This window comes from Equus quagga, chromosome 15, assembly GCF_021613505.1.
Source record: "Equus quagga isolate Etosha38 chromosome 15, UCLA_HA_Equagga_1.0, whole genome shotgun sequence".
In the NCBI taxonomy this organism is placed as follows: domain Eukaryota; kingdom Metazoa; phylum Chordata; class Mammalia; order Perissodactyla; family Equidae; genus Equus; species Equus quagga.
In genome coordinates, this window is record NC_060281.1 from 91,681,144 (window position 1) to 91,707,422 (window position 26,279).

Below are 26,279 nucleotides of genomic sequence, written 5' to 3' on the forward strand. Positions count from 1 at the left end.
CCCGAGTTTCTGTTATGTATACATGTTATTAAACTTTGTTCAATGTTCTCCTCCTAACCTGCCTTTTTAATTATCTGACCAGCCATAAGCAAAGGGAAAAGGGGGAGGAATTCTCCCTCTTCCCCAAAGAGCATATTGAATAGCATACTGAACATATTATAAACATACCAACCTAAGTGTGGAACAGTATTAATAATTCATTGTAACTTTGATTTTCTTTTCTCTGCTTTTAATAAGTTTGAGCTTCTTTTTCTGTGTTTTTGGCTGCTCAGTTTTCATTCTGTTAATTGTCTGTTCATATCTTTTGCCAATTTTTCTATTGCATTGTGCTTTTTTCCTTACTGATTGGAAGAAGTTTTTTATGCTGTTATGGATACCCATCTCTTGCCAGTGTAGGGGAGGAAGACAAATCCTCTATCCTCTGGGTCCTTCTGGCTGATCTAAGAATTAAATTGACACGAGACAGACTAACAGGAGAAAATCAAACAAAGATTAATAATATATACACATGGGAGAAACCCAGGAGAACTGAGTAACTCACCAGAATGGCCAAAGTTGCCACCTTAAATATCATCTTCAGCTAAAGACAAAGAAGGATCTTGAGGATGGTGGTTTGGAACTTCAAAAGGAGGAAGGCAATTTACACGGAGGGAGATAAAACCACAAATGTTTGATAAACAAGTGTTTGCTGGGCCATCTATAGACAATGGGACCCAAGAGAGAGAACTTTGATAAAAATGGGCTTGGTTAATAACTAAGGAATAAGTCTGAGCTACGATATAATTATAAATAATTTTTGTTGTCTGTTCTTGTATTTTACATAATAAAGGAAGTACCTTATTCCTAATTTTATAAACTTGTGTCAATGTTTTCGCCACTGCTCAAAATACATTTTAGAAGAGTTCTTAATCTAATTACCTTTACAATGGTTGGTGTGTTTTGAATATCCTCAGCTATAGGAATTCTTCACCTTCACATTCTAGAGTTTTGGGAAAAGCCACTGAGACCTCAGACCTTGATTCTGATGTCACATTTCTCTGTACCTGAAATACATCCTTTAGAAGTTCTCCAGGCAGGGTCGATTAGTTGTCTGTCTGAAAATGTCTGTCTTTATTTTGCCCACACCCTCATATAACATAGGTTCTAAGGTTCTAGGTCATAGGGAAGGACAGCTACTGCTAGGGCCGTAGCAGCCTCTTCCTCTCCCGTCTACCAGTACTGATTTTCAGCCTCCTCTTAATGTTCATCCCTGGAGCGTTCCCTTATTTTTTGTGAGCTCACTTATACCTTTAAAGGGATGTTTCTTCTCTCACGGCCAGCATTTCGGGGTAATTTACAGCAGCAGGACATTTCTGGCTCCCCACACCCCTCAGCACTGCTGTATATTTTTTAAAAACTGTCTTGTGGGGTCACACTAGACTCTCTCTGGCAATCTCAACCGGCTCTAAGATTCTAGGTCAAAATGACCTTCTAATGCCCCCGCCCTCAGAGCCCTTGCTCCAGTCAGCACTCTGGGCTTCTTCTGACAAGTCTCAGACTGGTGGGAGAGGAGCACCCCCTCCTGAGCAGAGATTAGAATGTTCAAAGAGGGTCCTAGAACGGGCAATGCATAAATTACCAGGCTCAGTGACCAGGGAACCGCCTTCTTCATCGAAACTGACCCCAGCTCAGAGGACTGTTGAGCATCTGGGAGACATCGGGGAATTTAGCCCAGCCCTAAATAGTGACTGTCTCCATGAGGAATTTCAGACACTTGTGGTCAGGCAAGTTAGAGGGAAAATAGCCACAGTTGACTGCCCATGCACCTGACAAACACACACATATACGCTCTTACACACTCAAGCACACCCTTCCACAGATACACACAGATACTCCCAAATATACACACACATATACACTCTTACACACCCTTCACACACATACACGTGTTCACACACACACACACACATATATATGCACACATATGTTGTTTTAAAACATACCCAAGATTTGTTTTAATCAGGTATGGTAAGACACACAGACACAGAAGTGACTGTCATGATACAAGTTTTTTACTTGTTAACCTTAAAATAAAGAGCCAGATTGAGAGGCAGTGAGGCATTTATCTTGGGAGCAAAGAATTACAATTCAGGAGCACAGTTTCAGGTAGAAACCCAAATATTGTCCTGCTTACAGGAAAGGGGCTTAGAGTTTTTACGGGACAAAGGGAGAATGAGGTGAGTTGTAGTAAGGAAGAGTTCATTGGTGCTAGATGAGGTAAGAGTAGGTTTGTACTAAATAGATTGACTTGAGGTTCGATCATCTGGCAAAAGGTCAGACTTGTACTTCATTGATTGGTTAGTGATCAGTCATCAGCAAAGTCCAGTTTCATCAGTCCTTACAAACAGGATATTCTTGTCCTTACCGACTTCTTGGAATGTTGGCAGTTTGGTCCAGTTTGGAAAATAAAGAAAATAAGACATGCAAGGCAATTCCTCTGAAATGCTCTCCAGCTCTATTTTAATATGGCTCCACTCATGTCAGCTTTCACATTTTCCCCTTTTGATCAAGATCTTTCTCTAAAGCATCACTGACCAAACACTGGAAAGCATTGCTGATCGACAATTGAAAAGTCATCAAAGCATTCTTGGTATCCTGTGACCTGGAAGGTTTATTACCAGTGTGTCACATCCCATGTAGGAGGAAAAGTGATTTCCCTAGGAGCCTTAGGTAATATTTGAGCAACAAGAATGCCAGAGCAGAGGAAGACTCTACTGTCAAGTTCTTTTAAGGGTAAACATCTTTTGCAGTTCTTTGAAGTTTCTTGAAGTTGCATAAACCTTAATATTTAGTTCTGTATGTTGAATGACCATAATCTTGGTGTTTGTAGAAATTCTGGAGCAGCTCTGAGTGAGTAGTAGCATAAGAAGTTTAAATGAAAGTACACATAGCACAATCCTAATAATCATCATAAACAATAGTTGAAGTCCTGGTCTCATCCAAGCACCTCTGCCTGAAGGAAGCAGCTGAAAACATCGATAGGGAAGCAGAGGGTGTCATTGAAAGACACAGGACCACAGAGGTCTTGTGCTATCTTTCTAATTTTTCTAAGTTCTAACTCAACTTCACCAGAAGAGTTGATGCAGGTACAGCGGGAGGTCTTGTTGTCTTTGTCTCCCGGCAGTGTGCTGTGGAAAGATTGATCTGCCAGGGCATGGTTTTTATCTAAGGTTCTGATTATTCCTTTGCAATACTGAAGTATATCTCCTTTAATTAATTGACCATCAAGAGCAGAAAGTGCCATAGGTCAGCTGGTAATTATTTCAAATGGTGACAACTGGTGTTTCCCAAAGCGGGCAGCTCTCAGATTCAAAAGGACTAGAGGAAGCGCTGTAGGCCAAGCCAATCTCAAGGTTTCCAGAAATTCTGCCAAATCAGTCTTAATAATATCGTTTGTTCTTTCCACTAGTCCAGAGGACTGAGGGTGATAAGCACAATGGACACACTGTAGAATAGGCCAAACTCACAGACCTGTTCCACAGCACGGCCAGGAAAGTGTCTTCCTGGGTCACTAGACAGTGCTGAGAGCATGCCCCAGGGGGTATAATCTTTTCTAGTAAGATTTTGGCAACTGCTGAAGCAAGGGAATGCTTCAACCTGATGAGAAAACATGCAAACCATAACAAGAACAACCTACAGCCTTGGGAAGGCGGCCGCTGAGTGAAATCCATTTGCTATTCCTAAAAAGGCCCTTTAGGCCAGTCAGAATGTCCAGGGGCTGTGTGGATAGTCTCCCCGGATTTAGCACATACAGCACAGATCAAGTGTGCCTCCTGGGCAACTTTAGAAATATTGCCCCACCAGTATTGTTTCATGAATCTTATAAGTTTGTTTTTGTTTTTGTTTTGCTGAGGATGATTCTCCCTGAGCTAACGTCTGTTGCCAATCTTCCTCTATTTTGTATGTGAGCAGCTGTCACTGCATGGCCACTGATAAATGAGTAGTATAGATCTGCGCCAAGAACTGAACCCAGGCCACTGAAGCAGAGTGCACCAAACTTAACCACTAGGCCACCAGGGCTGACCAGAAACTTTTAAGTTTATCTGCTGCCCAGTGGGTCATCTGATGGGTCATTTCATGGTCTTTGGCAAGACAGGCTTTTTGTTTGGCTCATACCATGCATTGGTTAATAGGCTGAAATACAACCGTTACCTGTCCAATAAAAACCTTTCTTTAAGCAGTGCCTTAGATGGGGCATCTTTGATCATTTTCATTAGCTCCCCTTTTGGAATATAGTCAAAATCTGCCATAATTGCTTCAAGATTCATGGCTCATAAGGCAGCTGTCCTTGTGACATGATCAGCCATATTATTTCCTTTAGCTTCCTCTGAAATTGACTGAATGCCTGGGGCAATGGCTAGGCTGGTGGAAGTTGTACCAATTCTAGCAATTCATTAACAAGGGATCCGTTTTTAATTTGGGGTCCTCCAGAGATTAGAAATCCTGTTTCCAGAGCGTGCCAAAATCATGAACGACCCTGAAGCCATAATGACTGTCTATATAAATGTTTGCAGTTTTTTTTTGCCGACGTGCAAGCTCTAGCCAAGGCATGTGGTTCCGCTTGCTGAGCTGAAGTGACTGTCAGCAGTGGAGCTGCTTCGATCACCTGGAAAGGAGTTACAAAAGCATATCCAGCGCATTATCTTCCCTTATCATTTCTTAAATAGGAACCATCAGTAAACCTTGAGAGCTCGGCATTTGTAATAGGAATTCCCCATCAAGCAACCCTAGGTGTCAGTAGTTGGTCAGTCAAAGTTAAACAGTCATGATGTGTATTGTTGGAAAGCAGAGGAAGGAGAGTTGCAGGGTCAAGATTGCTACAGCGAGAGCATACTATGGGGAGAAGTTGACAAGGGGATCTTGTAAGAGGTAAGTCAAGTTGCAGAATGATATTGAGAGTGATAAGCGATGCGGGGTCGGTGAGCCGAGGAGTCGAAAGAAAGATTTCTTAGACTCTTAAGATCTGGCAGTAGTGCTCTTTTATTTAGAGAGTAGAATAGCATGGGGACATGACACATGGGCAGTCAGAGTTTCTGCTGCCGCTGCTTCTGCTGCCCCCGCTGGCAGGGGGACAGGACCCATGGGCAGTCAGAGCTCCTGCTGCTGCTGCTGCTGCTGCAAAGTTGAGTGGAGAGTAAGGCTAAATTTAAGGCATAGGTATGTGAGTTATCTCTTTACAAGACAAAGGAAAGAACATGAAAAAAAAGTTAAAATGGTATCAGTGCAGGTGGGATCTGGTCATTGGGTGATCCCATGACTTTTAGACAAGAATCAAATCGGATTAAGTGAAGGTCAGAAGCCACCACCCTAAATCAGTTACATGAGATTGCCAGACAGCAACCAACTTAAGTTCTTGCCTTCCCCATTAAGAGTTTCTAGGGACAAGGTCATCTCTCCTCTTCTTCCTGGTACAGAGAGGGAGGCACCTTTTACAGATAGAGATTTACCTTACAAATGTAAATGTGTCCCAACAACGGCAAGTTCCATTCCCCAGAGCCTCCTTCCCTGTTCCAGTTTATCGAAAGCAATCAGCCCAAAACAATCCTGATGCCAAAGAGACATATCCTGGGGTGGCCGATTTCAGGTCCCTACAAGGTCATCCCCCCTTCCTTCACAAACGCAAATGTCTCTCAGAAGGGCAAGCAAAATTCCAGTCCTCGGAGCCTGCTTCTCATCTGTAGTTTTAAAAGTAAGCAGCCTAAAATCCTCATCAGTAAGAACTGAGTATGCCTTCCACAGTGTGAGGAACACAGATAGTGAGGGGCGAGCCCGTAATAATTTCCTCTGTTGATTTGATATGAGCTGCTGTAGCTGATATTGCTCTCACGCAAAGGGAGACCTTTGGCTCCTGGATCCGATCGTTGACCACAGTAACCAAGCAGTCTCTGTTGTCCTCCATGTTTCTGAGTAAGGACACCAAGGCATTTCCTTCCTTCCTGCGTGTGAAAAGGAAAAAAAGTTGATCCTTTGGATGTCCCAGCACAGGTGGGCTGAAGAAGCCTTCCCTTTAGTTGGCCACAGGAGCCGTTTCGTTCCATTCTATGGGGTCAGGCTCAATAGACTTTAAAAAGGTGAAAAAAGCTTGGGCTATTAGGGAAAAGCTTGGTATCCAATTTCTACAATATCCTGCAGGGCCTAGAAATCTTCTCAGTTGTCTCTTAATCTTTGGGTGGGGCAAACTTGACATGCTCTGAAGCCTGTCAGGGTCTAGAAGCAATCCCTTATCTGAGATTAAATATCCCAGATATTTAACTGGAGTTTCCTGTAGGGATCTTGGGCCCTTTGGTTGGTGGCAGTTTAAGGACGTGGAGGCTGTGGTGCTTACATGCTTCCTTACCAGGGGAGCAAAGGAGGAGACAGTCCATGTACTGCAGGAGAGTCGACCCCTCAGGACAGGTGACATCTGCCAAATCTCCCTTTAAAATCTGTGAAGAGTAGGCAGGACTTTCTCTGTAACCGTGCAGACGGCGGTGTGGCTCTGTGACCGGGTAATGAACCAGGCTGCTGAAGCAGTGACAGCAATGAACTGTAACTATTAAGTGATCAGGACTAGCTCAGATATATGCCAATTTGATGAAACATTCTGCAGCCATTCAAATTACAAATAGATGGACTTTGTAATATGAAAAGTGTGCATACAAAACAGGGATAAAAATACAAGCACACTAGAAAGAAGTGAACCTCTATTGAGGCACAGGGCTCAGAGATTTTTACAGATATTTTGAAAATTATGCCTTACAACAGGCCTGTGAGTGGAGGAATTATCATCCTATTTGAAGAGCAACATTCATCAGGACTCAGAGAAGTTAATGACATGCTAGAGGTCAAGTAACGAATGAGTGACAGCCAGGATTGAAACTCAGGTTCTATCTACCGTACCCTCCATGCTCCCAACATGCACCCCCATACATCCCCCCCCTCACCACAAGCGCCCTCACACACCACACACAAACACCCCCACACCTCTCATACATACACACCACCTACACACACACAACCACACCCCACACCACACATACACATCCCTTTCGAGCCCATAGAGGCCTAGGTGTGCGTGGCTAAGAGTCCTCAGTGACCCTCAGGACAGAGAGAAAGTTGTGCTTTCCTGACTTAGCATTTTTTGCAATCTGGATAAACTGAAAATTTCCCAAATCACCAAGTCCTGACTCTTTTTTTGCTTGACAGTTCTCCTCAGTTCATCTCTCTCCTCACATGACCGACTACAAGCAGTAAGAATTAACCAGGCCACACCTTCACCTCTTTGCTCAGAAATCTCAGCTGCATATCAAAGTTCAGGCCCTCCATGTTCTGCCTATCACACACCTGTAGGACACAGTTCAGCGAAGTTTCTGCCACTGTGTAACAAGGACCCCCTAGAAGCTCTTTGCTATTTCTCAGAAGTCTTTTCCTTAGAAGGGACAGAAACTCAATATCAACCGGTTTAGGTGAAAAGAGGGATTTCCCTGAAAGCCTGCCAGTGAGGGGTGGGGGCGTGCTGTAAGTGGCTGGCAGGGAGAACTGGGATCAGAAGCTGCTTCTCTGCCCACCTGTCCTTTTCTTTGAGTAAGCTCCTTTCTGTCAGGCCAGCCTGCTTAGGGAACTCTGGAAATGTGAGCATCGGTGGTCCCAGCTCCTAACGCCCATATGTACCTCCCCCGTAGGACCTCCTCTGTCCTGAATCCTAGTTTCAAAAATCCCAGGGAAGCATTCTGATCGGCCAGCTTGGGTCACCGGCCAGAGGGATGGGCTATTCTGAAAGATTTGCTAGAGCCCGGCTGCCTAGCCCCAACCATCACTGCAGCCACTGGGAGGATGGCTGGTGGTGGGCGGGGGGGGGTGGGGGCGGTGGCTGGAGGGAGATGGGGGACAGTGAGAAGAGTGCAATTTGAATGAGCTGGTTAAGCACGGTGTGTGTGCATTACTCAAGGTACTTCCTGCAGAAGAGGGCCTAATGACAAAGAATATTTCCATTGGAATTGCTGGCAAAGACTGGAGTTTATGATTTATGACGGTGATATGTCTCCATTCCTGGAAGCTCTTGAAGAAAGATAAGAGAGAAAGGCATAGCCTGCTCAACCTGCTGATGGACCTGCAGGAAAGGCTGACGAACCAACAGAACATTAAGTGATAAACCAGTCTACGTGTGTAGTATCAAGTATGCAATAATGGCTATTTGAGGTGGGTATAAAATCTTATGTGGGAAACCCATTTTCCTCAAAATTGTTTTGCTCTTCTAGCATTCCAGTTCAGGCTCATCTGAATGACCAAATATATATTTCTTATGAATCACAATATTGCACCTATACTTTCTAGAAAATGTAAAGTTTTTTAGAATTCTAAAAATCTAGAAAATTATATTTTTAGACTCTTTCAAAGAAAAATGCACCCCATTATATGGTTTTAGTGTGGTTGCTTAGAAAAAAATCACATCTGGACTGATTCTTAAAACTTACCATCCCACCACTCTGCATCTTTTGATTCAAAGTATAAATTGTTGTCATCAGTATGTGTTCCACATTCTTGCATATCTGATACTACACACATAGACCGGTTTATCACTTTGTGTTCCATTGGTTCATCAGCCTTTCCTGCAGGTTCATCAGCAGGTTGAGCAGGCTATGCCTTTCTCTGTGATCTTTCTTCAAGAACTTCCGGGAATGGAGACACATCACCATCATAAATCATAAACTCCAGTCTTTACCAACAATTCCAATGGAAATATTGTCTTTAGGCCCTGTTCTGCAGGAAGTGTCTTGAGTAATGCACACACACCACGCTTAACCAGTTCATCCAAATTGCACTCCATAAATTCAGACATAGGTCTCTCCAAGTCAGTACGAGCTGATTGAGTGTGGGTTCCAATGGTCATTGCTCTGCAGTCAAAATAGTTAGCATGTGGATAGGTTTGGAAAACATAGGGGCCCCTATCATCATAACCAGCAATAAGCAGCCTGACACCGTATGGTCTCCAGCCACATTGTTGCCTTGGTATCTGGATCTTGCTTCCTGTTAGAGATACAAGAAGAGACACAGGGAGAGGTCTGTCAAATACAAATCTAGAATCCAAACACTGCAGGTGCAGGGAATTACACAACAGTCTGGCATCAGCAGCAAGTACCACTGTGGTTGTCAGCATGGGGAATTTTTTTTTTTTAAAGATTGGCACCTGGGCTAACAACTGTTGCCAATCTTTTTTTTTTTTCTGCTTTATCTCCCCAAACCCCCCCGTACACAGCTGTATATCTTAGTTGCATGTCCTTCTAGTTGTGGGATGTGGGACGCAACCTCAAAGTGGCCTGACAAGCGGTACCATGTCCGCGCCCCGGATCCGAACCCTGGGCCCCCGCAGCGGAGCACACGAACTTAACCACTCAGCCACGGAGCCGGCCCAGCATGGGGAATTTTTTTTCTGATGAGTTGCCAGCTCTGCTGGGCTCTCCTGAATGCAGCCGACCCTGTATGGGTTTTCAGTTTCAGACCAGCTGTGGCTGAACCTTGTTTGACAGCTTCCATAGCATATTCAATTTGATGAATCTTGCCTAGAGGGCTCCAAACAGTGAGGTCATTGTCATACTTGTTTCAAAACATGTTTCTTGTGGCCTCTTGCAAAACTTGGGATCAAAGTATCACTCCCATTATCTTGTGAAATTCTCTATCTTTTGAAAGATTTGCAACTGTATTTGAATTAGAAAATATCAGTGAAATATTTTGACCTGTCAAGATGTTGACACGATGAGTCAGGAGACGCCGGTGTCAGGAAGGCACTAGTTATTGGGAAATATTTTGATACATGGCCATTTCCTTAGTGAACACTTTATTTTGAAGAACTGGGGCAGCTAAGGTGTAGAGCGTGCTTCTGACATGCCAGGTCCAGCTCTGAGCACACTGCACGTACGAACTCACTGAGTCTCCCCAACAGCCTGGCACACCAAGTGTGCCCACCCTTTGCCACAGTGCACAGCAGCCACTGCACCTACAGACCATGGTTCCCTCTGCTGGAGCGGCAATCTGTGACTTACTGTGAGAGCCCTAGTGGGTCACTGCTGAGAGCGGTCAGGGGACACTCCCACAAATGGCATTGCTGAGCAAGGGCATCATATGCTTTTTTTGACAGATATTGTCACATTGCTGTCTGTGGAGGTTGTCCTAATCAATACCCATGTTAGCGTGCTTGGGCTGCCGTAATAAAATATCACAGATGAGAGGCTTAAACAGCAGAAATTTAATTCTTACATTTCTGTGGGCTGGAAGTCCAAGATCAAGGCGTCAGCAGTGTTGGTTTCTTCTGAGGCCTCTCTCCTTGGCTCACAGATGGCCGCCTTCTCCCTGTGTCCTCACATGGCCTTCCCTCTGTACATGTGCGTTCCTGGCGTCTCTGTGTGTCCTGATCTCTCCTTCCTATAGGGACATCAGGCATAGGGTCCACCCCAAGGCCTCATTTTGACCTAATCACCTCTTTAACCCTATCTCCAAATCAGTCACATTCTGAGGTGCCAGGGTGAGGGTGTCAACACAGGACTTTAGGAGGGACTCAAGGCGCTTCTGTCTGCAGCGACCCTCCGCCAGCGGTGTCTGACAGTGACCTGCCCCCGCGCGCATGCCCACACGCCGTGCTGAGAAGCTCTCACTGTGGCAAGGTGACGGCGGCAGAGCAGATTCTCAGGCTAGATTTACTGGGGATTTTCATTTTTAGGAATCAACCTGGGTACTTTTCAAGAGTTTAGGAGCCATTTGCACTTCCTCTCCTGTGACCTTTCCTATCATTTGTGAAGGGCCCTCATGTGTTGCCTAAGGAAGGTGTTTGGGACATGGATGGAAAAGCATCTTGAAACTCCAAGGTCCTAACTTGGGAGGTCCATGTCCCTGTAGCAGCGAATGCCCTGAGCTCCCCCAGCCCCAGCTGCTGCTGGCTTCCCTGAGGCCTGAGCCCTGGGGGGCTGTGCCAGGCTACAGTCCTGTCACCTCACCGTTTGCACCCCCTCTTTCATACCCCACCCCTGCCCTGTGGGACTGGAGCCTGGGGCTCCTCCCACCCCCTGCCCCAGCTCCTCATCTCCGATGAAACTTGCCCACTGAAGCCCCCTCCCACTCTCTTTTCCTCCTGAGTGACACCTTGTTATTCCATAGCTGGCAGCTCAGCAGGGTCTCTGGAGGAAACAATCTCAAATCATCACAAGTCTATACCCTGAGCTATAATCATGGGCTCCTCACAACCAGCCATGTGCCTGAACACACAACATTTGGGAAATTGCATGTAAGCACCAGAAACAGCACAGGTCAAAGGACACCACACTTCCAAGTTTCTCACAGTTCCACTTGTCTCCCGGGCTGCCCACAGGAGGCTGGCATGGCCAGACTTCTTGGATGTGATGGTAGATGTCACCACCGACCAGTAAATGGGCTCCTTAACAGCATGCTCTGAGCCCACCTGGCCTGGGGCCTTGGTGCCCCACTGTGCTCATCCTGGGCTGTTCCCGGGAGCACCCTGCATGGCTCCCTGTTGCAGCTATCCTGTCCTGGGGTGTCTGGTGGGACCTCCCTCTTAGGTCCTGTCCTGGCTGCCTCCCTTTCAGAGAGTCCTGTACTTACTTGCTGTCCTGGGCCTTTTCCATCACCTCCTAGGGGGGTTGGGGACAGGCAACAGCAGCCTGTGCCTTCTTGATCCACACCGGCTGCTTGTTTATCGTTCACGACTGGACAGTTTTGCCTTCAGCAGATGCTCCAGTAAAGTATGAGAAGTAAACAAACAATCTAGTTAAACAGTCACTCTGAGAGCAGTGTGGGTGACAGGTAAGTCCTGGAGGGTGACCACAGCTGACCTAGCCATGCTGTGCACCAACACAGTGGGGCAAGGGAAACCACAGGTCACCTGGCAGGAGAAGTGGCAGAAAAGAACCTCTGGAAGTGACCTTGAATCCTGAACTGGTGCTCTTGGCAGAGGAAGGGACAAGCTAACGCTGGAAGCATGAAGACCTAGTGTGTTTGGGACACTTGAGCAGCCAGGCACGGCGAAGGGGATGCTGGGAGGCGAAAGCAGAGGTGAGGCACTGGGACAGCAATCACGGCGAGATGAACACAGGCTTTGGAGCCATGCTGAGGAGGGGGTGTGAGTTCCTGGGAACTACTGCCTGGGTATGTGACCGGCTGTGGGGAGATGGTCTGACCACTGGACGATGGAGTGGGATGGGAGAGCTGGGTGGAGGAGAGGGGTCTGTCAATGGTAGAGACCTCTTCTGCCACAGGCCTGCCAGCTTCTGAGAGAGGAGGGAGTGACTGGGTAACAGGGTCCTCAAGGCCACTGCCCCCACCCTGTCCACCCTGAGCTGCAAATACCAGACAGTGGCCCACGGGCATCATCCCACCTGCAGGCCTCTACCCGTGACAATGAGTGCCCAAGCTTTCATGACAACTGTGTCCAGGGCATCTTGGGCATGCCTGTGTGGACCGGGGTGAGAAGGGTGACAAGGGAAGAGGACATGACAGGGTGTGGGCAGGGCTTAGGTGCTGGGGAGGGGGCGCCACATGATGGGTGCTGGCTCTGCCCATCTGCATGCAGGTCCCCAAGGGGAAGCTGGGCAGGACCAGGGACAAACAAGTCCCTGGGGGTCAGGGATCTCCCCTCCGGCCCCAGGTGACACTGGCTGACCACACAGTGCTGCTGCAGGTTTGGGCTTGGAACAACCAGGCAGCCTCCCTCCGCTGACCCTACCCGGGGGTCCTGCGGGGCCACCTCTGTTTGACAGATGGCAACTGCCCCGCCCCCCCCCCCCCCACCTCTTGCCTGCCCCTGGAAGGGGGCAGTAGGATCCCTCCCTCACTTCTCTCAGGTCCTGTGGCTGTCACCCTGCCCCAGGCATCAGGTGGGGGTCAGTGATATGGCTGTCCCTGCCTCCTGTGCTGGTGTCCCCAGAACTAAGGCCTCAGCGCTGGCCATTCCATGACCCGGCAGCCCGCGGCTCTTGGCTGTGATGTGTCAGGAGGGGTGGCCGTGGCTGGCGGCATGGCATGAGTGAGTGAAGTCTTTCCTGGGTTTGGAACAGCCAGGAACAGCCCTTTCCTGGGTTTCTGGTGCCAGGAGGACCCTGCCCCATCCTGAGCGTCCTGGGGCAGATAGTCATCAAAATCCCTCCAGGGTCCCCGCCAGAGCTCCATCCACAGGCCCTGCTTGGAGAGCTAGGAGACATAATAAAGACTACTCTCTGGTCACCTGTCCTTGTCCTTCTCCTGCCATTGTTCTGTCTGTCTCTGAGTCACACTCTCTGTTGAATGAATGAAGGAATGAGTGAGTGAATGAATGCAGAAATAAGTGAGTGAATGAATGAGTACCTTGCTGCTCTCCTCCCTGTCTCCTGTCTCTCTCTCTCCATCTGTTCCTCCCCTCCCTCACTCCTCCTCTTTACCGCAGAGCTGTGGCCCAGGATCCAAGATGTCAAACCCAGATGGGGACTTCCTGCCCAGAATGGGGTTGCGGGGCCAGGGCAGTGGGCCAAGGGCTCCCTGAGGGCTCTGGGCGTGCCAGGCCTGGGCCCAGCTTCCACTACAGGCTTGCTGGGCAGCAGCTGGCTCTGCCAGGCCTGCCTGGCTCCACTCCCTGGCTGCCTGGGCTCCAGGATGGCTGGTTCTGCAAAGCCTGGCTCCTAGGGGCTGCCCTGCACTGGCCCTCCCTCTCCACTGGGGAAAGGTCTAGCCAGCTGTGCACCCCCTGCAGCCTGGTGGCCTCACCAGGGAGCCTACTACCATCCCAGGACTCACTCGCAGTGGCCCTGCCTGATCCAATCAGAGTGGCCAAGGGGTACAGGGTCTTTACTGGCTGGGTTGGGCCGTGTGCTGTCCCTGGAACCAAGGGTAGGATCAGCCTTGCTCAAGTCACACAGCCTGTGAGTACATGGGCCGGGGGAGGTATGTCCCCAACAGTCCTAGCCACTAGCAAACTTCAGTTCTCCAGGCCAGATTGTGACTCTGAGCTCCTTGGGCCCCAGAATGGGGCTGGGTGCCCAGGAGGGCCAGGTCTCCTTTGGCTTGCTGCCTGCTCCATGACCTGCCCAACCAGCACGGCCAGTGTGGAGGCCAGGTCCTGGCTGTCCTCCCCACCCACGGAGGCCCTGCCCTCAATCCAGCACCCGGTGTCCCGAGACCTAGGCCCCGAGAGAAGAGAGGTGCACAGGGCCGCTCGGGAGGAAGGCCCGTGCAGGCCGAGAGGCAAACGGACAGGGCTGGCGAGTGCAGCCCCAGCGGCTGAGGCGGTGCAAGGGTGCAGGGGTTGGGGGCTGGCCATGGAATGGTGTTGGGCAGGGAGCATGGGGTGAGATTTGGACTTTCACAATCCCTTGTAGCTTTTGGAGCCTCCCCAAGAGCTGTCGTATCCCTCCTCTCTTCCAGTTACTGTTGCAACCAACAGAGGCTGTTTGTACCACTAAAACAAAAGAAATCCCCTCTGGTCCTGTGCTGTGTGGACCAGGCCAAGGGCGGGGAATGGAGGCGGGGCAGCTGGTCTGGGAGCTGGAAAGGTCGGCCAGGACACCCAGAGGCTGGGGGGGGGGGGGGGGGGGGCCGGTGAGTGGTGCAGGAGGGGGACTGACAGCACGTGGTTATGGAGGGTTGGGTTGGAAGAGGGCCGGCTCCCGGGGGTCTGGCCTGAGCCTTAGGGGTTGCAGATGCCACAGCTGAGGTGGGGGACACTGGACAAGGGCAGTTGAGAGGGCTTTATGGTTACTCAGAGTGGAGAGAGGAGAGGCCTGGGTTGGGAGGCATGTAGTGTGTGACTATGTGTGAGTGTGTGTGTTTGTATGTGTAAGTGAGTGAGTGTGTGTGTGTGGCACAGGCACAGTGGGAGGGGAGACATGGAAAGCCCGAAAGACCGGAAGCCTGTGCCTGCCAGCAGGTCTCCTAGCCCGCTGGTCACCCCCATGGGAGGATTGTGGAAGCTCCCTGGCCTCCGGAAGCTGGGGTGGGGGTGGGGGACAGCCAGAGAGAGGGAGAAAGAGGGACGGACAAGTATCCGCAGGCTTGCAACACCCTGTGAAGAAGGAGGAGGGCCAGTCTGGTGACCCTGCTTTGGGGAAACCAGTGACCAACCCCCAAGAGAGGCATGGGCCAGCCCACCTCCACTCCCCAGAGCCAGGAGGGGTGGCAGCTTGGCAGGGCACCCAGCAGGTTGTGGAGGAAGCAGTCTTCCAGGCTGGAGGTTAGCCCCTCCCCAGAGGTCCCGAACATGTCCTTTCAGAGTCAGAGGAGCCGGGCAGCCCAGGGTGGCACTGGGCTCTGAATCTCAGCTCCCTCCGCCCTCACTCTCTGCCCAGGGCAGGTCGCAGAACTTCACACCCAGGATTCTCCTCCGTAAAATGGGGTAATTACACAACCAACCCCCAGGGCTTGCCCCACAATGGAAACTGGGCACCAAGTGCTGGGAACCCAAGGGAGATCGAGAGAGGGGGACCCTCTGAGCCTCCCCCAGACCCTGGGCACTAGGGAGAACCGGCCCAAGAGGGAAACTTGGAGGCCCCCTGGGCAGAGAGGGCGTCCACGGCAGGTCGGCCCCCTCCCTCTGCGTAGGGACCCTGAAGCCAGAGAGCTGGGCCTGGAGGCAGAGGGCAGGCTGGAGAGCTGCAGCGGGGAGAGGAGGTTGAAACGTGGGCCCAGGGAAAAGCAGAGTTTGGAAATGGAGGAATGGAGCCGTTCAGCGGGGGAAGATGCCGCCTGGAGGGGGATGTGGGAGTAGGGAGGTCCTCCCCTGGGGGTGGAGCCGGAGAGAAACCCAGTCAAATCACCCTATTGTGGGAGATGGAGCTGCCCAGTCCTGGAGGGGTGGGGAGATCTCTGACCCCCCCACCCACAGTGTGGCCATCCTTTTATATCTCAACGGAAGTACCAGATGGAGGCACAGTGGTACCCACCTGAGCTGCAGGCCCGTGCCCACATGGATGAGTACCTGGCATGGCAGCATGTCGCCATCCAGCTGCAAGCTATCATGCAGGCTTGGGCCAGGACCCCTAGGGCTGGAAGGGACCAGTTGGCCCATATCCCACCTACCATCCACTGCCCCCGGCAGACATGGCTAATCTATCACAGCACTCTTTCCCCTGAGCCTGAACGAAACTTCAGAATCCTGAACACAGAGCCCACAGGGCACCACTAATGGGTGGTGGCTGGAGAGGGCGGAGAGGAGGCTGAGGAGGTTTGGAGGGGCCCAAGATAAGCTGCCCCTCTCTTCCCCACCCAGTCTCTCCTGCTCCACTTCTTGGGGCAGCCTGTGGACACCACAAAGCCGGAGCAGCTGTTGGGGAAGCTGACAGCTGCTCTGTAACACCTGGATCGGCAAGTCCTGGTGGCCAAGGCTTTCTTGGTGACCGAGCAAGTCTCCCCTGATGAGGATTTTAGGCTGGTTAATTTTAAAACTGCAGATGAGAAGCAGGCTCCGAGGAGTGGAATTTGCTCGCCCTTTGATGAGAGACAGTTGCATTTGTGAAGGAAATCTCCATGCCTCCCTCTCTGCACCAGGAGGAAGTAGGGATGGCCTTATCTATGAAAACTCTTAATGGGGAAGGCAAGAACTTAAGTTGTTTACTGTCTGGCAACCTCATGTAACTGCCCCCCCCCCCACTCCTCCCCCCCCAAAATCCTCTTTTGTGTTTAGCTGAGGATAATATTTAAGCGGTGACTTCTGCCATTTACTCAATCCGGTTTGATTCTTACCTAAAAGTTGTGGGACCGGCCAATGGCCGGACCCTACCAGCACTGGTACCATTTTAACTTTTTTTTTTGTCTTGTAAAGAGATAACTCACATACCCATGCCTTAAATTTAGCCTTACTCTCCACCCAACTTTGCAGCAGAGGCTGCAGCAGCAGAGGCTGCAGCAGCAGAGGCTCCTCCTGCCCGTGGGCCCTGTCCCCACGTGGCAGAAGCTCTGACTGCCCATGGGTCCTGTCCCCGTGCTATTCTATACTATTCTCTAAATAAAAGAGCACTACTGCCAGATCTTGAGTCCAAGAAATCTTTCTTTCGACTCCTCAGCTCACTGACCCCGCATCATCCCTGGTGGGTCTGATGGCATTCACAGAGCTAATGCAGGTGAGGTTCTTCTGCCTGTGCACCCTCTGGGGAGCACACTGGGCACCAGGCTGAGCCAACGACCCAGCTCTCCTCTCTCCCCAGCCCACTGCCATTGGCTGCGACCTCTTCCAAGACCGGCCCCGGCTGGCAGCTTGGCGGGCCCACGTAGAGGCCACCCTGGGACCCGAGCTCGCCCAGGAAGCCCATAGGCTTGTGCTCCAGCCTCGGGACCCCCAAGAGGCCCAGTGGGACCCCCAGCTAGCCCAGAAGCTGGCGCAGCGGCTGCAGGAGTGGCTCCGCTGAGAGGGGTGTGCCCGCTCCCCGGCACTCTGCCATCCACAGGAAACATGCCATGTGCCCTGACTCGTCTGCAGCCTCTCTCTACCCCAGGAAGTGGTGCCCCCCATTTCTGAGCAGACAGGGAATCTCCCAAGATCACCCAGCATGAAGTGAGTGGCACTCAGCCCTCGCCGCGGTGTCTAGTTACCTCCCTTACCATTGGGTGCTGAGTTCCAGGTGTCCAGCCAGGCCACTGCCCGTCCCCTCTCAGTTTCTGGGGTCCTCTGCATGGCACAACCCAGCTGGCCACTCTTGACTGACTCCCTGTGGTGTTGTCCCCTACGCCCTGACATCTCCCCAGGCCCCTGTTTCTCTTTCTCCCAATCCTTTCCTAGCCAATGTTCAGGCTAGGTTGACCTGTGAATACTCTCAGTCTCTGTTCTGGAACCCTCCAGGGGTTCTCATCGCCCCACCCTCCTTCTGGACCGGCCAAGCCCATTTGGTCACATTCCACAGTGAAGGCCTGACCCCGGGAATTCCCATGCATAAGCAGACAGGGCCATGTGCCCCGAGGGTGGGAAGGGCAGGGTCGCAGTTGCCCCAACACCATGACCCCAGGCCAGGGGCCTCTCCCCAGTCTACTCTTGGATCTCCTCAGAATCCTTGCTGCTCTGAGAATTCCAGGCTTCCTAGCCTCATGACAACACAAAGTGAAACAAGAAGTTCCAGAACATGGGGGCCTGGGTCTGGGTTGGAGAGAGCAAGCCAAGGGCTGGCTGGCGGGCACAGGGCCAGGGGCTCAGGTAGCATACAGGCTGCAGTTCAGGGCCTGCAGCCTGGGCTGGAGGGGCTCAGCACAGTCTCAGCATGGGCCTGGAGCTCTACCTGGACCTGCTGTCGGCCTCCTGCCGTGCCGTCTACATCTTTGCCAAGAAGAACAACATCCCCTTCGACTTCCAGTTTGTGGATCTGCTGAAAGGTCGGCACTGCAGCTGCCCAGGCGGCCTGGTCCTGGGAGTAGGCAGAGCACAAGGCCGGGCATTTCCGAGAAGTGGAGGCACACACTGAGGAGACCCCACCCCAAAGTCCACGGGGGGAGAAAATGTTCCCAAGGGGATTGCAGGCTGTGCACCTGTCCAGCTTACCTTCACCAGTCCCAATTATTCTGCCCGACTGTGAAGAACGGGCTTTATAGGGTAAAGTGGAAGGAAGAGCTTCAGAGGGGCTCCCAGACCCCCACCCAGCACCCTCGCCTTCTCCTTGTGGGAGTCCAGCATCTTGTAAGCTGCGGCACCTGCCGATTAGGTTGGCAAAGGTTGCCCAGTCGTGCAGTCACTCTGCATCTGAGGGTTGAGATGCAGCTTTGATCCACACCTGTCCTCCCCAGGTGCTCAGGGTGACACAGACCCCTGGGTGCAGTTTAGGGCACTGGGCTCCAGCACCAACCTGAGCGTGGAGGGGGCTGTAAAGTTCAACTTGCAGAGGCAGCAGCCTCTGGAACACAGAGGAGGAGACAGAAGCTCCAGAATCTGATGGGGTGTGAGTGGAGCCCCCGGAAATATTTCCAACTGGAGGCAGGTGGTCAAGAAAGAGTTAAAACTCCCACGTTGGGTTGATTGCGTGTGCTGGAGATTCGGGGTGGGACCCAGGCTCAAAGGGCTTCTGCTGATTCCCAGGCTGTGGTTTCAGGCCAGGAGTTGGGGGTGGGGCTGGAGGCCTCCAGCTTCTGTGAGCCAAAGGGTTGTCTTGGTCACTGAGCCTGGGGTGGGGGCAGGAGTCCCGATCCTGGTCCCTGTTCTGCCACTGACTTGCTCTGTGACCCGCGGTAAGACACAGTATCCTCCGGGCCTCTGTTTCCCCTTTTATGGAAAATGGAGAGAAAGGCACTGCTGCCTCTGGGATACCTGAATGACTCTTCCTTGACGTGCCAGCAGCCTCAGACCTTCCCTGCCCCTCTCAGGCCACCATCACAGCAAGGAATACATCGAGATCAACCCCCTGAGGAAGCTGCCCTGCCTCAAAGATGGAAAATTTATCTTATCTGAAAGGTAACAGTCTTTCCCGGGGCCCTCCCACCATCCATCCCTGGTCCTCCTGGGAGATTCAGCTGGAGCCAACCTCCTAGCACTTATTTATTTTTCCTACTATGGGAAATTTCACACTCACACTAACGCAGAACCAATATCACCTGATGAGGAGTATAACCATCGCCGGGCTAGCCACCACTGAGCTCCCACGGTGTCCACTCAGGGGCTCAATTTGCCTCATCTGTACCCCACTCTGTTCCTCTGCTTCCCAGCCGCCCCATCATTTCATCCATAAATGTTTAGGAATGTACTTCTAAGAGATAAGGGCTCTCTAAAAAAAAAGGCACCATCACGATACCATGATGACGACTAATAAAATTAACAATAATTCCTGGATTTCATCCAATATCCAGTTTGTATTCAAAAGTCCCTGGGTATCGCATAAATATTTTCTTTGCACTTTGTGCATTTGAATCAGGGTCCAAATAAGCTGCAAGTGTTGCAACTAGTCGATCTGTCTCTTAGCTCTCTTTTAATCTACAGCCCGCTCCACGCCCCACCTTTTGCTTTTGAATTTTTGTTGTGGTTGAAGAAACGGGGCCCTTTATCCAGTGGAGTTTCCCACAGTCTGAATTCTGCGGATTGCATTTTCATGTAACTCGTGGCGTCATGAGTTTCTATCCCTTTATTTCCTGTAAATTGCTAGTTGGATCTAGAGGTTTGGTAAGATGCAAGGTTGATGGTTTTTCAGACTGCTTTACACGCGGTCTCATAATTTTAGCGTATGTCCCCCAAGTGGACCTTGGAGGTATGGGTGGCCCAGGGCCGGGTACTGTCCAAGGGCTGCCATAGCAAAGTGCCACGAACTGGGCAGCCTAGAACCACAGAAGTCAAGGTGTCAGTGGGGCCAAGCTCCCCCTGAAGGGGCCGGGAAGGATCTGTTCTCGGTATCTCTCCTAGATCCTGGGAGCCTCAGGCATTCCTCGGGTGGTGGATGGCCATCTTCTCCCTGCGTCTCTGCACATTGCTTTCCCTCTGTGCCCATTTCTGTGTCCAAATTTCCCCTTTCTTTAAGGACACCCGTCACATTGGGTTGGAGTCTATCCTAATGACCTCATTTTAACCTGATCACCCCTGTAAAGATCCTATTTCCAAATAAGGTCACATTCTGAGTTACTGGGGGTTAGGACTTCAAGATATCTTTTTTGGGGGACACAATTCAATGCATAACAGTCTGCCCTCTGGTCCCCCCAAATTCACCTCCTTCTCATGCACAAAATAAGTCCACCTCATCCCAACATCTCCAAAAGTCTTGATCACCCCAGCATCAACACTAAGGTCACCGTGCCAGCATCTAAATTGTCCAAATCAGGTTTGCGTGAAATCCAAGGCATGATTCATCCTGTGTCAAAATTCCCCTTCATCTGTGAACCTATGAAACCAGACGACAAGTCATCCTGCTGCCAAAGCACAACGGGGGACAGGCACAGGATGGCCATTCCCACTCCGAAACAGAAAATTAGGAAGGAAAAAGGCGTTCACACACCTCAATGGAGTCTGAAATCTAGTAGGGCAAATTCCAGTAGATTTGAAGGCTTGAGAATCATCCTGTGTGACTCCACGCTCTGTCCTGCAGGCCTATCAGGGTGCCAGGCCCACCCTTGGGAACTAGGGAAGCCAAGGCCCGGCCCCCACCCCCACTGTCCTCCCTGGGGCCTGTGGCAGCAGGACAGCCCTGCTGGCCTCTGAACCCCCCTCCAGGTCATCCTTCCCTTTTCTGGAAGGCTAACACATGTCTGCAGTTGACTCGCTCCGTCAGTCTGGTTCACAGAAGTCCCACAGCCTTCCTGCACTTTACCATGTCTCTGTCCCCTTACAAGTCCACAAATCACCTGCCCAATCTCTTTAGCAAATGGTTGTCCAGCTATACCCTCGGTGTTCTCTCCGGAACAGGGTCCCAACCTCGAGCCCCAACCTCCTCCCCTCTGGCTTTGGCCTTCTTATTACGCCATGTTGTCACCCTGGCCTCCCAGCTCCCAGTCCTGGGCCCTAGAACGAGGGCCTGGTGAATCCACTCCCATTTCCTCAATGACCCCCCCACCCCCAGCCTCCCAGGCACCTCTCCCAAGGTGTGTCAATGAGAGCACTGAGTCAGGGGCTGAGGACAATGGCTGCAAATCGCAGAAACCCAAGCCAACTAATTTGAGTTTCTTGGCAGGCTTAATAAGCCAGGGGAATCTGGGCCCCCAGCCCTGGCTACTGCCGTTTTCATGCTCTTCCCCACCCATCTCACCTGTCAGCTTCTCTGTGGGTGTGTCGGCCTCCATCCCTCAGCCTTCTGTGTATACTCACGGCCAATGGCAGCCCTGTAGCCACATCTTTGGAGCTCCTGGTCCTCGGGCAAGGAGTAACCGCTCCTTCTCAGGTTATCCGAAGTTCCCAGCAAAGGACACAGATGGGCCCAGGCTGAGTCACCCCCTTACCTGTGAACCACTCACTGGCTGGGGCACAGGGCCCTGTGACTGCCAGCACCCCACCAGAATCGCTGGATTAAAGATGGTTGAGGAGGTCCCTGCCGGAAAAGTGAGGGAAAGGTGCTGGGCTGACAGAAGGCCAGATGCCCTTTCTAGATCATCTCAGGGACTGTGATGCCAGTAGGGTGCCTTTCCCCTGAGATGAGTCTCCCCTAGTCACAGCAAGCTCTGGTCTGCTCTGGGGGCAGGAGGTGTTCGAGAATAGGCTGGTGTGCACGGGCCCCCTTTGGCCCTGGCACTCCCAGTGTGGGAGCCAGGAGGGCTGATGTCACGGAATAAGCGTTGGAGGCCCCTACCTCAAAGTGCAGGACAAAGAGAGTGTGCAGCGGTGAGCTCGTGCAGACAAACCAGGAGGAACCAGTGCGGGATGGGAGTGGCTGGCAGGTCTGCCCAGAGCAGTCATGACCCAGGGACTGGCCACCAAAGGTGGTGCTCCCAGAGGTCACAGAATGTGTTGGGGACTCTTCCTGCCTTTCAACCCTCCCTCAGTGGCTGGAGACCATCTCATCCCCTTGCTGCCAATTCAAACTCTTACCTCCCTCCCCCGAGTTCTCGAGTCTCCTGCCCCACCTGGCCAAGGTCACCAGCTATGCCAAGAGGTTGAGAACAGCAGGGCTTGGCCTGGGACCAGGCTGCTGGGGTCAAACTCCAATCCTACTGCTAATGGGCTGTGTCTTTGCCAAGTTAGTTGTATCTCTGAGCCTCAGTTTCCTCAGATGCAGATAGGGAATACACTGGGACCCATCTTGCAGGCTTACTGTGGGGTCAGCCGAGCTGATTCAGGATTTAGGATTTCCCTCCTTGATCTCTCAGCCATATTTCCCCCTTTCCTGTATAGCTGGGCCTCGGGGCCTCCCTCCCCGCTCCTCCCTCCTTCTTCTCTTCCTCTGCCTTCACCCATCTCTGCTCCCTTCTCACCTGCTGACTGTGCCCTGAGATCCGCCTGCTCCTCAGACTTCGATGTCATGTCAGACTCTGGCTCAGGACTTTCTGGGACCCACATGTCCCAGACACCTCAAACACCAGCGTCAACCCTGAGTTCCTCCTTTCCCTCCCCCCACCAGCTGGCAGCAAGTCCTGGGACATCCTCTCCAAAGGCTGCCTCTAATCTATACCCTCCCCAGCCCCCACAGCCTCTGCCCTCCCCAGACCCCAGCACCGCTTGCTTGGGCATTGGGGTGGCCGCCGTCTCTGTTGTTGCTTCTGCCCTCTCTGGCTCACTCTCCATCCAGCACCAGAGCGACCCTTCTAAACTTCAAGGTGGATCTCCTTGTCCCGCTGCTTACATAACCCATAACCTTGAGGATTAAGTCCATGGCCTCCTGCATCTCTGGGGGCCTCCCCGTGTGGCCTGCACAGCATCTCTGGCTGTCTCCCGCCGCTCCTTGCCCGCCTACGTGCATCTTCCAGTCACACTCACCACCTCCTTTCTCCAGATTTACCACTCTCCTTCTCAGCCCTGTATTTCCACACCTGTTGTTCCCGGTCTAGACTGCACTTCCTGATGCCATCTGCCAACTCCCACACACTGCAGGTCTCCCTTCCCACCCTTGCTGACTGGTGGGCTGACTGCCTTTCTCCAGGCCCTTTGGGCTCCTCCTCCTCACGAAGAAGGTCAGAGCCTGAAGCCCGCCTATGGCCAGGCCACGCTGGGGTGGTGGGTGTAGCGGCGTTGGGGAAGGCAGGAGCCGTGCTCTGACCTGCCCTTTCTGCAGCGCGGCCATCCTCTTCTACCTGTGCCGCAAGTACAGTGCACCCTCGCACTGGTACCCGCCAGACCTGCACACTCGCGCCCGCGTGGATGAGTTCATGGCCTGGCAGCACACGGGCATTCAGCTGCCTATGAGCAAGATGCTCTGGATCAAGGTGAGTGGGGCCACAGCTGGGGCTGACCACTGGTGAGCTCAAGCCAGTGTCCCTCCTGCCCCCAGCCTTGTTTCCTCTGCTCCCTCTCCTGCCTGCCTTGCAGAGCTGTTGGGAATGTGGAGTGAACCACTGGGTATGAAAGAGCTTTGTAAAGGCAAGGGGAAGGGCACCCAGGAGGGCTGGTGTTACTCAAGTCAAGGGGCCCATAGAGACTACCAATCTGAAGATGACAACTGGTACATGTGCGCATACTTCTTAGCGTATGCCTATGACAGACATTGCTAATCAATTACAGGATTCTTTCCTGCTGGGATCTCAAAATCCTTCTGAACATTGGCCCCAGGCAACTTCTACCAACCAGAAGAGGTGAAACCACTTTATATCCTTGGTTCTGTCCAACACCTCTCTAGCAGAAAAGGGTACTGAGGCCTGGAGGGTCAGACGGCACTGGGGTGCAGCCTCTTCTTCCCTCCTCTCCCCCACCCTGGCCAGCTGCTGATCCCCATGATCACAGGTGAGGATGTTCCAGCTGAGAAGACAGAGCGGATGCTGGCAGAGGTGAAGAACACCCTGCAGCTCTTTGAGGAGAAGTTTCTGCAGGACAAGATGTTCATCACGGGGGACCATGTCTCACTGGCCGACTTGGTGGCCCTGGTGGAGATGATGCAGGTGTGGAGTGGAGTGGAGCGGGGGATAGAGGCCGGGCAGAGGTGGGACTCCTCTGTGACCAGTAGGGCCATAACTTAAGGATAGGCTGGCAAAGGGGGAGACATAGGGGCTGTGGGAGCCGGGTCTGGGTACACGGACTTGATCTGGGCCACAGGAAACACAGAAGGTTTGAACCTGGGAGGATCATGATCATCCGTGCTTCACAAGGAGCCTCAGTGTTTGTGGCACTGGAGGGTGTGCCTGGGGTAGCGAGAAGAACACATCATTTCTGGTCAGTCAGCCAGGATCCCGGATGCCTCCTTCTCCCGCTGGACTCTCCAGGAAGTGTCCAGATACTTCCAAAGTGTCCTTCTTGCTGACGTACCTCTTTTTCAGAGCTCCAGACACATAGCTGTACAGAGCAGCTTCCCTGGCTGTAGGACTGAGGGACATCTGCTGTGCATTTGGGGGCATACCTGAGTCTGGGACATTTATGTGGTTCCTACATGCAGGAGGGGTGGCCAGTTCAGACCTAGCTAGTGTGCCAATGTCTTGAGAGGTCAGCATAATCTCTGGCCAATATGAAAAGTGGCCACTTTGGTCCCTGATCAGTGTGCAGTGCAGACCAGCACTGGGAAAAGCCATTCTAGTTTTTCTGTCCCATGTGGTGCAGTCCTCTAGTTTCACCCTCCTCCTTACTTTTCACCCACACTCACCCCATTTTGGGCCTCCCAAATATCTTGGGCACATACTTCTTGGGCTGCCTCCTGAGTGTCCTGTTCCAGCCCCTGTGCTCGATAACAGAGGGAGGTTCAACATCAGGAAAAAGTAACCAAATTCCTCTCACCCTCATCTGGGGACAAGGGGTTTCCCTGGAAGAAGGCAGGACCCATGGGAGGTTTCATGCAGGAGAAGTAGGACCCACCTAGGCCAGGGGTCCCCTCGGAGAGGGATTCAGGAGCCCTGAAGCAAGATCAGTGACCAAGAATCTTGGGGGATTCTGGATCTTCTATCCCCACCCCGTATCTATGACATAGCCTATGACTCCTTTCCCAGGCCTCGGGGGTCAGCAGACCCACTTTTTGCAGAAGTAGACAGGGAAAGTGCTTGAGGCTATAGGAGGGGACCCAGGTGAGGCTGGTCCCCAGGCTGACTACTCCTTCCTCTGTGTCTATCCACAGCCCATGGGGGGCAACCATAACGTCTTCCTCAACAGCTCCAAGCTGGCTGAATGGCGCATGAGGGTGGAGCTGGCCATTGGTTCCGGTCTCTTCTGGGAGGCCCACGACCGGCTGGTGAAGTTGGAAGAGTGGGACTGTTCAACCCTGGACCCGCTGGTCAAGGAGAGGATCTGCGAGCTGCTGCAGAAATTCAAATAGAAGCAGCCCCTCCTGCAGGGCCTGGGTGGCTCAGCCCTCGGAGCCTCCTTCTTAGGGGAGACGCTGAAAACACCTCTGTTTCTTTGTCTAATAAACAACAGCCACCACTGCTGCTGAGCCTGGGACAGTTGGTATGAGCATAGCGTCCGATGTGGGAGTGGGTGGTGGTCATGGGTCCTCCCAGCTTCCAAAAAGACCTTAAAAATTAAAGGTTAAATGTGATTAACTGTCAATAACAATAGTTGATGACGTCAATACTTCACTTTCAATGATGGACAGAATAATGAGACAGAAGAGCATCAAGGAACTAGAGGACTTGAAACACTATAAACCAACTGAAACTACCAGATACATACAGAGCCCGCCACCCGACAACAGCAGAATAAACATTCTTCTCAAGAGCACATGCAATATTCTCCAGGATAGACCATAAGTTAGGCCATAAAATACACTTCA

General features: G+C 51.8%; 1 protein-coding gene and 1 pseudogene across 1 annotated transcript; one reads left to right on the forward strand and one right to left on the reverse strand.

The window, feature by feature from the left end:
• Window positions 1-5,708: 5,708 nt before the first annotated feature.
• LOC124227265 (proteasome subunit alpha type-1-like) lies at window positions 5,709-9,627 on the reverse strand (annotated as a pseudogene).
• Window positions 9,628-18,236: 8,609 nt separating this feature from the next.
• LOC124227397 (glutathione S-transferase theta-4) lies at window positions 18,237-25,823 on the forward strand. Its single transcript, XM_046641377.1, has 5 exons — window positions 18,237-18,348; window positions 19,330-19,417; window positions 23,646-23,796; window positions 24,289-24,465; window positions 25,626-25,823. Exons 1-5 carry the CDS (start codon window positions 18,237-18,239, stop codon window positions 25,821-25,823), a joined length of 726 nt encoding a protein of 241 aa, XP_046497333.1.
• The last annotated feature ends 456 nt before the right edge of the window (window positions 25,824-26,279 follow it).

What these genes read in the sequence shown, in the direction of transcription:
- LOC124227397 (XM_046641377.1), top strand. Translation starts at nt 18,237, where the DNA reads ATGGGCCTGGAGCTCTACCTGGACCTGCTGTCGGCCTCCTGCCGTGCC. An exon ending in AAATTTATCTTATCTGAAAG is followed by an intron (nt 19,418 to 23,645) that starts GTAACAGTCTTT and finishes CCCTTTCTGCAG; the next exon opens with CGCGGCCATCCTCTTCTACC. An exon ending in GCAAGATGCTCTGGATCAAG is followed by an intron (nt 23,797 to 24,288) that starts GTGAGTGGGGCC and finishes CACCCTGGCCAG; the next exon opens with CTGCTGATCCCCATGATCAC.